This window comes from Falco peregrinus, chromosome 6 (genome assembly GCF_023634155.1).
Source record: "Falco peregrinus isolate bFalPer1 chromosome 6, bFalPer1.pri, whole genome shotgun sequence".
Lineage (NCBI taxonomy): Eukaryota > Metazoa > Chordata > Aves > Falconiformes > Falconidae > Falco > Falco peregrinus.
The window spans coordinates 71,094,972-71,108,725 of NC_073726.1; the positions used below are offsets into that span (position 1 = coordinate 71,094,972).

The window sequence follows — 13,754 nt, forward strand, 5'->3', positions numbered from 1 at the left end:
CTCCTGTAGAGCCATTTGACTTGAGTCCATTGGAGTGAGTGACACCTCTCAAGTGCCCTAGTTTAGTGTTTGTTTGCTTAGTTTTTTCTCTTTCTAGTGCCTTCCTTAGGGGTTTTGGTGTTCTAGAGCCAAGTAATAATCTCTGCAGCATGAGAATTTACCAGGAAAGCAGGTTGAGACATGCATCTCCTGCCCCCATCGTTTTTCATGCTTTAGATGGCCATGCGAATTTTTCAGATTATCTAGGGGAAGGTGATTTGCCTCTTCCTACTCTATATGCAAGATCTTCACCTCAGGGCCACAGTATACTGAGAGTATCAGTTAAGTTACTGAAGGAAGTAAACGCTAGCCATTTGGCTTTGAAATAATAAAGGGATTATTAAGTACAAGGATCTGTAACTAACTTGGATCCCACTTCTTTTTAAGGGGGTTGCAAGCACGGCAAAATCTTGGCTGTGTCAGCCTCTTTCAGGAGAACCAGTTCTGCATTGCTGTAAACTAATAGAGCTGCTGGGTTGGCACCCAACTGAAAGTGAATGCTTGGCATTGGGTTGTATGGAAGTGCTTGGCCTTGGTGGAGCCCTCTTTCGTGATGCAAACTGAGTCACAGAGTGGTTGGGGTTGGAAAGGACCCCTGGAGACCATGTAGTCCAAACCCCCACCCTAGCAGGTTCTCTTAGAGCAGGTTGCACAGAATCGTGTCCAAGTGGGTTTTGAATATCTCCAGAGAAGGAAGCTCCACAGCCTCTCTGGGCAGCCTGTTCCAGTGCTCCGTCAGCCTCAAAGTAAAGATCTTTTTCCCTGTGTTTGGATGGAACTTCCCGTGTTGCAGTTTGGGCCCATTGCCCCTTGTCCTGTTGCTGGGCACCACTAAAAAGATTCTGACTCCATCCTCTTGACATCCGCCCTTAAGATATTTGTATGCACTGGTAAGATCCCCTCTCAGTCTTCTCCTGGCTACACAGGCCCAGCTCTCTCAGCCGTTCCTCAGCAGGGAGCTGCTCCAGTCCCCTCATCATCTTGGTAGCCCTCCAATGGACCCTCTCCAGTTCCTTGTTTTTCTTGAACTGGGGAGCCCAAGCACTCCAGATGTGGCCTCACCAGGGCAGCGTAGAGGTGGAGGATAACCTCTGTCAACCTGCTGGCCACGGTCCTCCTAATGCACCCCAGGATCCCCATTGGCCTTCTTGGCCACACAGACACACTGCAGGCTCACGGTCAACTTGTTGCCACATAATGTCCCTGTAGCTCTTGTTGAAATAGTGATGTTCCTCAGCTGAATGGGCCTTATGTCTTAAATGATGGGCACAGCTCTCAAGACAGCTGAAGGTGAAGCCTCCTGGGCCTTCACCAGTGCAACAGTAGGCTGTTCATGTGGGTTACCCAGGTCCACTTGGCAGTGTGCTCATTGCCTGTATACAGTGGATTAACATGCCTGCGTCCAGAATTGCACATTTGATCTTGCAGCTAGATGGGAAAAATAAATTAAAATCAACACTAATGCTGTCAAATTAAAAATCAGTATGTGGGACACCAACCTGCAGAGTATTTCAAGCAGTTGTTGGCAAGGATACCTCTCTCAGATTAACAGTGCAGACAGTTGGGCAGAGAGACTGATACTGTTCAGAAGTGGGATTTGCTCTCCTTATTTATCTTCAGTTTTTCGTTTGCAGGCAAAGATGGCACATGTGTTGAGGATCGACTTGTGTGGCCAACATTTCTTATTGCTCATTCAGTAGGCAAATGACATCTGTTCTCAGTAGTGCTGTAGAGGTATGGGCAAGGTGATGCAATTTGGGGTTAGAAATCTTGCTCCAAATGAAAAATAGCCTGACTATGTGAATCATTGTGTTTCATCTAGAGTGAAGCTCTCCTCCAGACTTTTATAATTCAAAACATTATTTGGAAAAACAGAAAAAGAAATTGGCTTTATTATGACTGTCCTAGCCTAAGGGGGGCATTTAAAAATGGTTCTGAGGTCTACTACAAGCACAAGAGACTTACTTTGTTCCTAGTGATCCAACAAATAGATCAGATTTGCCTTCTAGAGCCAGAATCTGCATGACAGTAGTGGGAGATTTTTGAAAAAATCTGAGACTATTTTTGACTATTCTTTGAAAATGTAGAGTGTCGTGCTTTAAAGGATAGCCAATTTGCTTTTATTTTTATCCTGCGTAGAAACAGTTTTGTTTGTGACCAATGCAATAACCTAACTATTCCAAGATTAATAGAAAAGAGTATAGAACACACTCAATGGGTGTGTGTGGGGGTGTGTGTGTGTGTGGAAGTTTCTGTGACACAGTAGTAAATACAGACCTGTATTGGAAATCTGTAGGGCTGCCTTGGAACCCAGTTTATAGTTTCATAAACATCAACTCTTACATCTGGCATCTGATTAAAATGTATATTTTGGCAGAACAGTGATACAATCTCTGTTTAACTAATGCTCTTCCAGAGGGAAGAATTCTGCTTCTGTAATTCCCCAGTAGTAGAAATGCCTTTTCCAGGAAGAGTCAATATGACTCCCTTCTCACCAGCATTTTTAAAGGACTCTACACGTCCACGTTGCCTTACATGCCCTCTTTCCCTTGAGGTCAGAGTAGAAGAAATGGAGATGGCCTGCCTGCTGCACCGTCATTTCATTTCCAGATCTCTCTGCAATCACAGAAATGGAATCTATGTTTTTCTCCCTATGCAGTCAGCACTATTGGCCTTTCCTTGCTCCAGGCAAGAATCCCAGTATATTTTATGCACTAAAAGGTAGGGTTTTTCATGCACTTTGGAATGAGGGGCTGGGCCTGCAAAAGGTGTACATGAAGATACAGCAACATCTTGGGGTATTGTAGACCAGTTTATGAGTGTGCAAGAAAACTCCTGAGCTTGAACATTGCATGTGAGCCATTCACCTGTCTATAAAGCGCAGAACCTTTTCAAAAAATCTATCTCCTTGAAACTGTAGAGGGGGGTTTTGGGAGGAAAAATCCACCATTATTGACTGCAGGATTTGAGCAAAAACATAAATGAGTATCAGTGCCTCAAGCAAAGTGCAGCTGTTGGTTTCTTGCAAGCTGTGAGAAAAAAAAACTGTCAAGGTTGATGCCTCCTTGAACATCCAGCATCCTCCATGGCTTCATGTAGAGACGATTGCCTCGGTGTTCACTCCAAGGTAAGAGTGCCACCTACTGAACCCACACACTCGTTCCCACAGAAGGGCGACTTTGCAGTAGAGATTTCCCTTTGGAGTATGAATCCATCCACACCCACTCTGGTAATTTATCAGATTTAACAAGATCAGAGCCTGGGGTAGAATGGCTGGAGGACTGCACAGTAAGCTGTTTCAGTTTACTCGCACATGCGGGCTTAAAGTGGTATGAGAACCAGGCATGTGAAATCATGGTACCTGATAGTGCCTTCATTTAAATCACTTCGTTTGCATTTCTGTTTTCTGCCTCATTCACTGGATTAGATGGAAGAACATAGAGGAGAGTCTGTTAGACTGGATTTAGGTCCAGCCCTGATTTTAATCCCTTTGCTAAACACAAGATGGTCTTACCTTAACTGCAGTTGAGCTTGCAGCTACTTCCCATCTCCCTGGATTTGTTCCTGTTTGGCAGTCACCCTCCAGTCTTTTGAGCTGTCTAATCCAGCTTGACCTTTCACAAGTTAGACTGGATGCAAGTGCTTGCAAAATGCTTGGGCAATGATTTATCATCAAAAGAGAGGACTGTTTCCTGGATCATTGTTTTATATTTGTGTCCTCTCCCCTGCTCATCTCTCAGCAGGCTGGAATGTGACTTTCCTACAAGCAAATACTTGTGAAGGCACCTCTGTGCAGCGCTCAGGCTGCTGGGTGCTCAGGCAAGCTTGCTAAACAGAAGCGCTTCTTGTGAAAGCTGAATGGGAAGCAAGCATTTGTCGGTCAAGTTGAACAGCTGAGAAATCTGCAGGAATTTCTGTTACAGGGGGCCCAGACATAGCAAAGAGGATCTATTAGAGAGAATACAGTAAAAAAAATAATAATCATATGATCACAGAGCAGAGGGGGGTGAAGGGAGGGGAGGAGGATACAAGATAGATAATGAGCTTGACAATAGGCAAATTGTGTCATTACGGGAGCTACAGGACCAACCAAATGGTTAACCTGTGGGGTGGAAGGAACATCCAATGAGTCTCGCATGCCTGAAAGGATAATGGCATTTTTATTATCTCATTCCACGCCCTGATCATCCATCCATTTGCTCCCTGGAGCTGGCAGCAGTTTGCACTGATTCATATGCTGCAGACATGATCAGCAGATCATACTACAGGCAGAACTTGTCAAGCCTTTCCAAGTGAGTTGCCGATTTATTATGATATCTGTATGGATTTAGCCTTTCGGTGTTGTGTAGGAAGTTCTGGATGGTGGCAATGGGAAAGGGGAACAGAATGGTGTAACACGCAGGGAAGCTGGTTGAACTGGGGAATAAGTGTTGGATGCAGACTGGTTTTTTTAACTCTTCTTTTTTGCTATATTGTGCTCTATTTTCTAAGGGAAAAGTCTTTGCATTTTTGCATTTCTCTTACCTGAATTGCAGAATTTAGATTGCTTTGTTTAGTGGCAGGAGCATATGTTGGAAGTATTGGTTGCTAATCAGAGTTCTGTTAAAGGGAAGGTTGCAGAAGTTTCATAGTTTGTATGAAAGCTTTCACATAACTCAGCTTAATTCGCTGTGTAAATAAGTCCTAATGGCACATTCATCCCTGAATGTGGGAGGGAAGCAGGAGAAGAAAATCAATTAGCCTGTGTAACATCGATAAAGAAATTATGTGCTTTATTTGGGTCCTGTGTTGTTTTGTCTCCTTTATAGGGTGAGGGATGGGAAACAGGACACTACTATGTTTCTAAAATACTGTGACCTATATCAGGGTTTTGTTTAAAATTTGGGAGAGGTTTTGAAAAGCAACAGGGATTTCTGGGTGCCTGTTTTTGGTTTCCAGCATGAAATCCTATGCTCTTGGGGGGGAGAGGGAGCTCAGGGATTTCTGAAACTCAGCCCCTCCGAGAAGTCCCTTCCAGGAATCTGAAATCCTTCATCGTGGTTTCAGAAATTGGGCAATGAATAATAATTTAACTAAGAGTGTGTCAAATGGGTTTGTTTTGTGTTGGTTCATGGTGGAATACGGCCACAAGCCACAGTAGCCAGCCCTCCCGTACTGCTGTATGAGCATGGGGAGCAGCCGTGGCGGAGCACCAGTTTCTCTGCAACCATATTGAAGGGAAAGCAAGGGAGGGGAAAAGGCAAAGTGGGTTAGATGTGAGCAGTTTAGTGCTGATATAACTGGTGGAAACCTTGACTCTTGATACCTGCTGTGGGGAGCTGGCCCTGAGTGCAGTGACCCAGGCTGGAGCCTCTGAGGTGACTTTTGGACCCTTGCACTTTTGCGTTGGGGCCAGTTTAGCTAGGTGTCGGTCTGGCTGTTTTGCTTAAAAAACCCTAGAAACCATTGGATATCCTTGCTGAGAGAGATTCTGCTCCACTCCCATTTGAGTGAGAGAGGGAACCAGCAGTGTACTAAATTTATGCCTGGCACTCTGAGAGGAATGCCCGAGCTTGTGTGTGTTGCAGCACCCACAATTACAATATGTGAAGTGAGTTCACTAAGTCAGTGAAATTATATCTGAGTGTAAACAATTAAGTCCTTTTCTCTTGTAGCATGATCAGCTACTGTACTGTAGGTTTCCTGTGTCTTGGGAGGTTTGTGTCCTGTAGCACCTTCTAAACAAGAGCAGATACATCTTGACAACCAGACCTGGGTTTTCTTTTGTCCAGACTCACAGTAGCATATTTGGGGAAGAAAAGGAAACCTCTCTTTGGCGAGGACTCTTAAGAGAAATCAAATGTGTGGCCAAAATTTGGAAACTGATTTATTCCCTTTTTAACAAACATCTCCATGACCTCAGGCCAAAAGTGGGGAAGACACCTTTAGCATTACCCACAAAAGCTTCTTCAAAGCATTGCTTAGTGAAACACATGATGAAATACTGCCCTTCCCAGGCTGAGGCATAATGTAATCATTCCAAATGCTCATGTCTACTCAGGAGATTGCAATGGAAAAGCAGTATTAAAATCCTTATAACCTAACTCTATGAGGCTCTCCAGGGAAAAGGAGGCGGCTGTTATTGCAGTGTTTTGAATGAGGTACAATATGATTGTTAACTTCTTGCAAATGTCCCCTAACGGCCCCTTTATATGATTGTTTCAGCTGCATAGTTTGAAGATACTCTCTACGCTCTCAGTGTAGTTATAGTATCTGTAGAAAATTTTGTAATTGCTAAATAGCTGAATATAATCCTGTTAGTGTTTGATACACTGGAAATTAAAAGCAGAAGCTCTCATCATAGCCAAGAAATCATTCTGGTTGGCCTGAAAATATAAAGACTGCTTAATAAATGTATAGTGATTGAATTGGCTCACTCTGCTGGACATGAAAGTGTTTACTATGCAAGTTCCTAGGGAAGGCAGAAGTCATCTTTGCCAACAGGTAGAATGTTTTCTTTTCCAGCAAATTATAACTTTTGTTCAGACTTCACAGATCATTCATAGGCAGTTTGGTTGTTGGAAGTTCACTCCTTCACAGCATTTTGTTCATATTGTAGCTTATCTTTTCTGTTTGATGATGGATGTTCAAGACTGGTAATCAGCTAGTTAGGACAAGAGAAGGGTTGAAGAGGACACTTCTCCATAGACAGCAGCGGTGTTGGTGGCACTGTGTTAGCTGGTTAATTCTGCTCCAAAAATTGATGCTGTTCATTTTCACGTGAAGACATCTCTTTCCTTTTTTTCTGGTCTTCTCTGTTGGCCATGTGTTTCATTCCTGTTCCCCAGTGGGCAATGGCCTGAATCCTTAATTTGTAAAAGCCTTTTTATATTACTGAGGTAAAATAAGATGGACATAATGTAGCTAAAGATCAGATGTACAAAGATGTTAACCTGTAGTGAGCCTATTTGTCTCCATTTGAAAGCTAAGAATCCCAGTCAATTTCTGAGTTCTTCACCAGCACTGACAAGTGTAACATGGGCCAAGAAATAGGCACTTTTCTTACAACGTCCTGTCCATTTGTGATCTGTAATGTTTATATCCAAGGTGCACTTCAGTGCCTGTTGTCTAGGAGTGAATTCCAAAACGCTTGGGATAGTAAGTGAGTGTTTTTGATGCAAATAAGTTTATCTGTGGATGGTCCCACATGTTTATGTAAAACACTGTAGTAACAGTCCTCCATGTATATGAAGCATTCTTGAGGTATTAGCTGTCAGCACCTGAATGAAATACATGTGCTTGGGTGTCTGGTTTACACATCAGTAGGGACAGTGGCTGTTGAAGACTGAATGTCCAGTTCAAGATTTTATAGCTAGGTTTGGGAACTTTCCTCATAGCGGATCAGAAGAAATTTACTGGAAGAGCTGAAACATTTTTGAGTGAGATTATCCTTGGTGGAAGAAACATAGCAGAGAAAGGACAGGTCTGTAAGGAAGCATCTCTGAGATTTCACAGCCTTCTTGCCTCAGTGAAAGATGTTTGTCTTTTTCCAGCATAAGCAAGGTATTAGCTGTCAGGAGTACAAAGCTGGATTAATTTGTGTGGAGTTTTGGGCATCCACCAGAGTCTGAAGTCATGACTGTGAGAATCAAATTTCTAAGATTTTGTCAGAGAACAAGTAACTCTGGAGAGTTCTGTGAAAACCCTGAGCTGAATTCTCCACCCTGTTCAAGTCAGGACAGTGGTGAGAGATATCAGACTCAAGCTGGTACTGCTCTCTGTGAATCCAAATGCCTGAGAAGTGGTGAGAATTGTTTCTGACTAAAGATAAATTTAGAAAAAGCAAGAAAATTTGGGAGAGTTCTGGGGAGAGAACTAGTTGGGAGTTCATGTCAGAATTCTGATATTAGCTTTGTCTAAATGAAAATGAGAAGAAATACTTTTTTAAAATTAAAATGCTTTTTTTGACACTTTCTATATAAGAAATGACTGAAAAGCATCTCTGCAATTTTTTTTAAATAAAACATTCTGTTCTTTTTTGAATCTTTTGTTTTAAATTAACCTACATTTTAAAGAAAAAAGTTAAAATAATAAAAAGATAAAATAACTTAGATGATGGATTTGCTTTCTTGTTTCAGGCTGCATGAAAATAAAACGGCCCTGAACATTTTCCATATCACTTCACTCTGACAAGGGTTTTTTCTTCTGCTTCAGCAAAACTAGAAAATTCATTGTTAGCGCAGATCTTAAATGCAGATAGCTCCTCCACAGCCACACTGTTGGCATAGGTGTTCAACCACTGCAGGATGGAGGCAGCAGAACTTCATCCTGCTTCTTCGTATCCCTGCCTTTCCCTTTGCTGCCAAACCTGCGGTCCCAGGCCTTCCCATCCACCATGTTCCCAATTCAGAATAAAACAGGAAGGTTCAAAAGAACCAGGGAAATTTTCTGGTGATTATGTTAGGCCCCTGGTGTTCTCTCCGTATATATGCATATGTGTCCATATAATGCAGATGCAGTAAATAGATAATCCAAAACCATTCGTTTAAAAATCCAACCAAGAAAAATACTTCTATCTGTTGTTGAAAAAATTCAGAGACCTGACTGTAACTTTTCACTCCTTTCACTTTTTATTTTGTTAAAACAAACATTAAAACCCCCTTTCTTTTCTCTGTTTCCATTTACTGACATCTGATTTATGTTTTGAGCCATGTAAACACTTAAGTGTACTGAAAAAAAGTCTCTTTGACTTCAGTAAGGCTCCTTACATGTATAAGTAGCTGCAGGGCCAAGTTTATAATTATATGTTTGTATAATGTTAGCCTTCATACGTTTATCCATTCCAATTTTAATTCTCCATTTCATAAAATCTATGATCAAATTTTGGAGCCTGAACTAAGCTGATGTCGTCCCTTTTAATTTAGGACTCAGCCCTTTTATTCTCCTCCTGTGTTTTATTTTTATTAGTTGCTTTCTTTTTGTGCTGATGTGCAGCACATATTGTAAAAGCCACTTATTAGAGCCAGAATTTTACAGCATGGAGACTGTCCTAATAAGGAAAAAAAACCCCTAGCCCTTTATTGGTGAGGTAAGAGAAATCAGGCAGTGGATAATTTTTTTGCTGATTGAGAAGGATAAGGTGCGGTTTGGCAGGTATCACATTGGTTTGGCATTTGCTGACATGGTTCCTCTTTTCTGCAGTTCAAATCTTTTGCAGAGTAGACAATCAGGGAGGGCTTCCCCCGCGCCCTCCTGTGCCTTTCCCTCCCCTCTTCCTTCTCTTTTTCACAGGCGTTCAGTGTTGCCGTGAAATCTCACTCTGACACACAAACTGGATGCGGTAGCGAGAAGTTTCTGCAAGTCTGACAGTGCCATACTGTAATCACCTTTTTAGGGAACAGCGGGCACGTTGGAACAGTTTTCCATGTGGGTTGTTCTGTATCTAAAGCATTTAAACAGTTTGTGAAGTTGTCAGAAAAATCACACTTTAGTCCAAGGTATTATAAATCTAATTTCTTTCTTCTCAAAAATTTGTCATTGAAGAAAAGTACTAACTACAAGGTTTAGTTGATGCTTTAAATTACCCAGCTGTTCTTCTTTCAAATTGCTTTGAAGGCACATAGTGAATTCCGAAGACATGTCTTTAAGCCCATCCTGGGCTTAAATACAGGCTTCAGATCTGAAGTCAGTATAGTTCCTCACATTTTAAACTGAATTATGATGAGGAAAGTTTCAAGCAAGAGCAGAAGCTAGCATTTAAATTCTTTCCTTCCTCAGCCTCTGTCTCTTGGTAACTGAAATATCAAGCCAAGTATCGGCTCTGTTTGAATTCACTCTGCCACACCAGGAGACCAAAAGTGATGTAAAGTGGCTGCCTCCTTCCCACCTGCTACTCCCCTGTGGTTCTTTGACTGTAGGAGGAATAATGGTTAACCTGGTTACTAAATGCCTAGTTTTCTCTGTCACTCATTTATTTGCTTGTGTCACTTGTAAAGCAATAATACATACACACACAGAGTAAATCTAGAGTACATATCCTGTTATTGTTGAGGTTAGCTTACTGTAGGCAAAAGATGTGAAAAATAAACTTGGATGATAATAAAGCAGAAAAGAAAAACAAACAGCATTAGTAGCAGGGATTGGATTGTACCAGTTCGCATTAAACAAAGCATACAGATACACCATTAGGTGTAGGCTACTGCAAAAGCTTGCTGCACAACCACCTTTTTTGGGTTTGGTAGGGTTTTTTTTGTTTGATGCCTATTTGTATTCAGACCCTTCCTCCTCAAAGTCAGAATCTGTCTTGAAGATCAGGGACTTAGCTAACTTCGTAGTCTTCTTTTTTTTAATTTCCAGCCACCACATTTTCATGTACCTTGATAAGCAACACTGAGAAATATTCAGAATCTTGTGAGCAAGAGTGACTCCAGCAGAACCTGGCATGCCAACTGGGAAGGATCAACTCTATGCAAGCATTTTTGATTCTGAACTCTGAATCTTTTTCAGATCATTTTCTATCTGCTTTATACTTTTGCTTAGGTGGATCTGGTCCTGCTGCAGGTCCTCCAGGTAAAGGTTTGTGTATTACAGAGCAAAAAAAGATGATTCTTGCTCCAGACAGCTTAAAACCTTATTCAGAAAGTACCTCCTAACTGGCACACCGTGCATTGCAAGAATTTGAGAAAGCAGCCCCTGAGGAAGCAGCCCATATACACTTGTTTTCCTTCCCCTCATACTCTAAGAAATGTGGAGGCCTGTCCTAGAGGTGTGTCCTTGAGACCAATGCACTTGTCGCTACAGGATGTGAGATTTTGGCTTCTGTTTGGTTAGTTGTAGACAAATTGCTTGCAGATTTATTTTAACCATAAAAATATATTATGTGTTTCAGAGCGGAAGATTTTTTTGGCTTGCCAAATTCCATCTGTAATACGTTCAGCACTGGAGTTGCTTCAGTGTAATTATGGAAGTACCTTCCAGCATCACAACTGTTGCTGTCCTGGCACAATCATTTTATGTGTATGTTTTGTTTTGTTGATCGTTTTTTTTTGGGGGGGGTTGTTGTTTTTGGTTTTTTGTTTGGTTTGCTTTGTTGTTTTTTTTTATTGGAGTTTGTAACTCGGCAGTAGAATCATGGGGTGAGTGAGCCTTACAAGGCTCAATACACTGCATGTTTCAGCATCCACAAATGATATGGACCATCATCACACACTGACATGGCAGTGGTGGAACCTTTATAGTCTCTTTGTTCATATTGAGGTTGTTCCTGGCTTTCCAGCTGCCATGAGCTACAGTGGCCTTTCCTTTGCCATGTCCTTCCTTTCCCTCTTTCTTTTTTCCTTCTCTTTCAGGTCTCTCCTGCTGCTGTGTTACATGATATTTTGCAAAGCCCCAAAAAAATGTATTCTCTTGCATACTGATTTATTCAAAAGTAGCCTCCCATTTTTGAATTAGTGTTGAATAATAGCCTTGTGTATCTTGTGTAACACCCATCTTTCCTCTGAAGCAGGACATTTTTAGGATCGTGCTTCTCTCACAGGAGGGAAATCACTGACATGGATTCTGGGTGTGTACGGTAGTATTGTGCATCTTGGCCTTAGTCATCTGCCTCCTCCTGGAACAGGAGTGGTCAGACACATTGTGTCAGCAGTTTTCTTTGTCAGGATTTGAAAATGCCCCAAAGCCTAATTAACAGAGGTCACATCTGCTTCCAAAGCTAGTTAATTTTTTACTTCAGTTAGATTAAGGCTGAGGACTAACTTTCTTCCAGTTAGGCTATAGCAGAGCAGTTTTGAAGTTCTTTGCAAATGCAGCTTTTCCTCAAGACTTACCAACATGCTAAAAAGCTCTCTTAACACTATATCAATGCTACCTTGGTATTCCCATCAATCTTTATCTATACGGCCCTGAAAGCTTCTCACTGACAGCATGTGCATTAGCATGAATTTGCAGCCCATCCAGCTGAGGATAAATACTTGTGTATATCTGAGAGCTGTATTTGGTCCTTTGTCATTCTGGGATAGCCATGGGGTTAATTCCTTACTTGATTTCCTGGATTTTCTTCTCTCAAGCTCACTCAACGCCCTTTGGAGTGATGGGGTAGAAGCAAAAGTCTGGCTTGGTACCTTTCCCCCGGTCCTATGCTTGTAGCCCCTGAACTTAGGTGAATGCTCTGAACCTATGAAACAATATTTGTTTCTGTTACACTCTCTGTGTGCTAGTCATTTCTTGTGCTGTTCTGCCCTAGCAATTGTACCAATATGTTTTCTTTTCCCAAAAAGGATATAATTATGGTTTTCACAAGATTATAGCAAGCAGGGATTTTGCTGTTTAGTGCCTAGTGCCTGGCTTTTGGTCCCTTCCAGCACTTCTCAAGATGCATGACATCATTTTTGCATGACATAATTTCAGTGAGTCTGAGTCCTGAAAAGAGTGATAGTGTTGCAAGGGTAGGCAGTAGGGAGTTTCAGGCTTGTGAGAGTTTAAGGCACAAGGCTCACAGGTGTGGGGGAAGAAGATGGAGACACCCATTAAAATGCCATTAGGTGAGGAGTGACAGGGGCAGCCTGGAATGTGAGAAGAAATCGGAGAAGGAACTGGAAAAGATTCTGGGGAGCTGAAACAGAGGAGAAAACCATTTGAAAGTTTTCTCTGTAACATAAGAAAGTAGGTAGTGAGGCCTCCCCTGGAGCTTCCCAAATCTTTGGTAATTTTGTGGAAGTATTTTGAGCAAACTTTGGGCAAGGATGCAGAAAAAACTATATATGTTTATAGCTATGGACTAACACTGACAGCTACTCTGTCTCATGCTCACATTGAGCTGGCAGAAGCACCTATAAATACAGCCAAGATCACTTCATTGGCAGAGGATTGCTAATGTTTGTTTTATGCCTGTGTTTGCGTTAGACCAATGGGTTTTACAATACCTTATTGATGTAGGTAATGCCCATCATGCTAGCCTCTGGATCCTCCAAATGGATGATTTTTTTCACTGAACATTCCTGTGTGTTAGTTGGGTGAGAAATGAAGCTCAAGGGAACTTAAGTATCTCACACAGGAACCTGTAGCAGAGAGGGGCCAAATTAATCTAAATCTTGTATTTAGCATCTTAACTACCAGCATGTTAGCTTGAGTTAAAAGCAGGCTTAACTTATTTTTCCATTTAGAGGATTACTGATCCTCAAACTCTTTTGTTACTTCATAATTGTTAAAGTTTATCTTCTTCAGACAGTTAACTACCGTATTCTGATTTACTCAGCAATCTCAATCAATTGAATTGTGGTACAGGTTGGACCACCTCTTTGTGAGCAGGAATTCAAATTTTCTTATGCTTGTCATATCTTTATTGTGCCCAAATATTCTGCAATTTACATTGCCAAATCATCGCTTACCAAATGTTATATTTTTGCAGGAGTATATTAAACATAGGTTTGCTATCCAGCACTTGGTTTGTGCCTTTCAGGATGCAGGACTTGAATTCAGTGAGAACTTTCATAAAGGGGTAAATTGATTTGTATCTCTGTTGCAATGGGCTTGTGTATCTATATGAATAGTTATGGATTGCTGGGAAGGGGATACTTGGATGAACTGTGGCATATGTGAGTAAGGCCTAAGGTCTGTTCCCTGGTGTTATTATTTCTAAGGATCCATCTGCTGTGCAAATGCCTTGTTACAAGAGTCTCGGTGGCTTCCTAAAACACTCTTCTGTCTTGCAGTGCAGGTGAGACAGGAAATATTTT

At 41.6% G+C, this 13,754-nt stretch overlaps 1 protein-coding gene across 11 annotated transcripts in view; it reads left to right on the forward strand.

Annotated features, from left to right (window-relative positions):
• Window positions 1-13,754, forward strand: part of CALD1 (caldesmon 1) — a 202,748-nt gene that overhangs the window by 139,236 nt on the left and 49,758 nt on the right. Inside the window, exon 1 of one of the 11 annotated variants that reach the window (XM_055807429.1) lies at window positions 4,096-4,331. The exons of the other annotated variants lie outside the window; for them this stretch is intronic. Coding sequence (XP_055663404.1) covers window positions 4,285-4,331 — 47 coding nt within the window. The 5' untranslated portion in view covers window positions 4,096-4,284. Of the gene's footprint in view, window positions 1-4,095; window positions 4,332-13,754 lie in introns of those variants that run through there. 11 annotated transcript variants of the gene reach the window in all.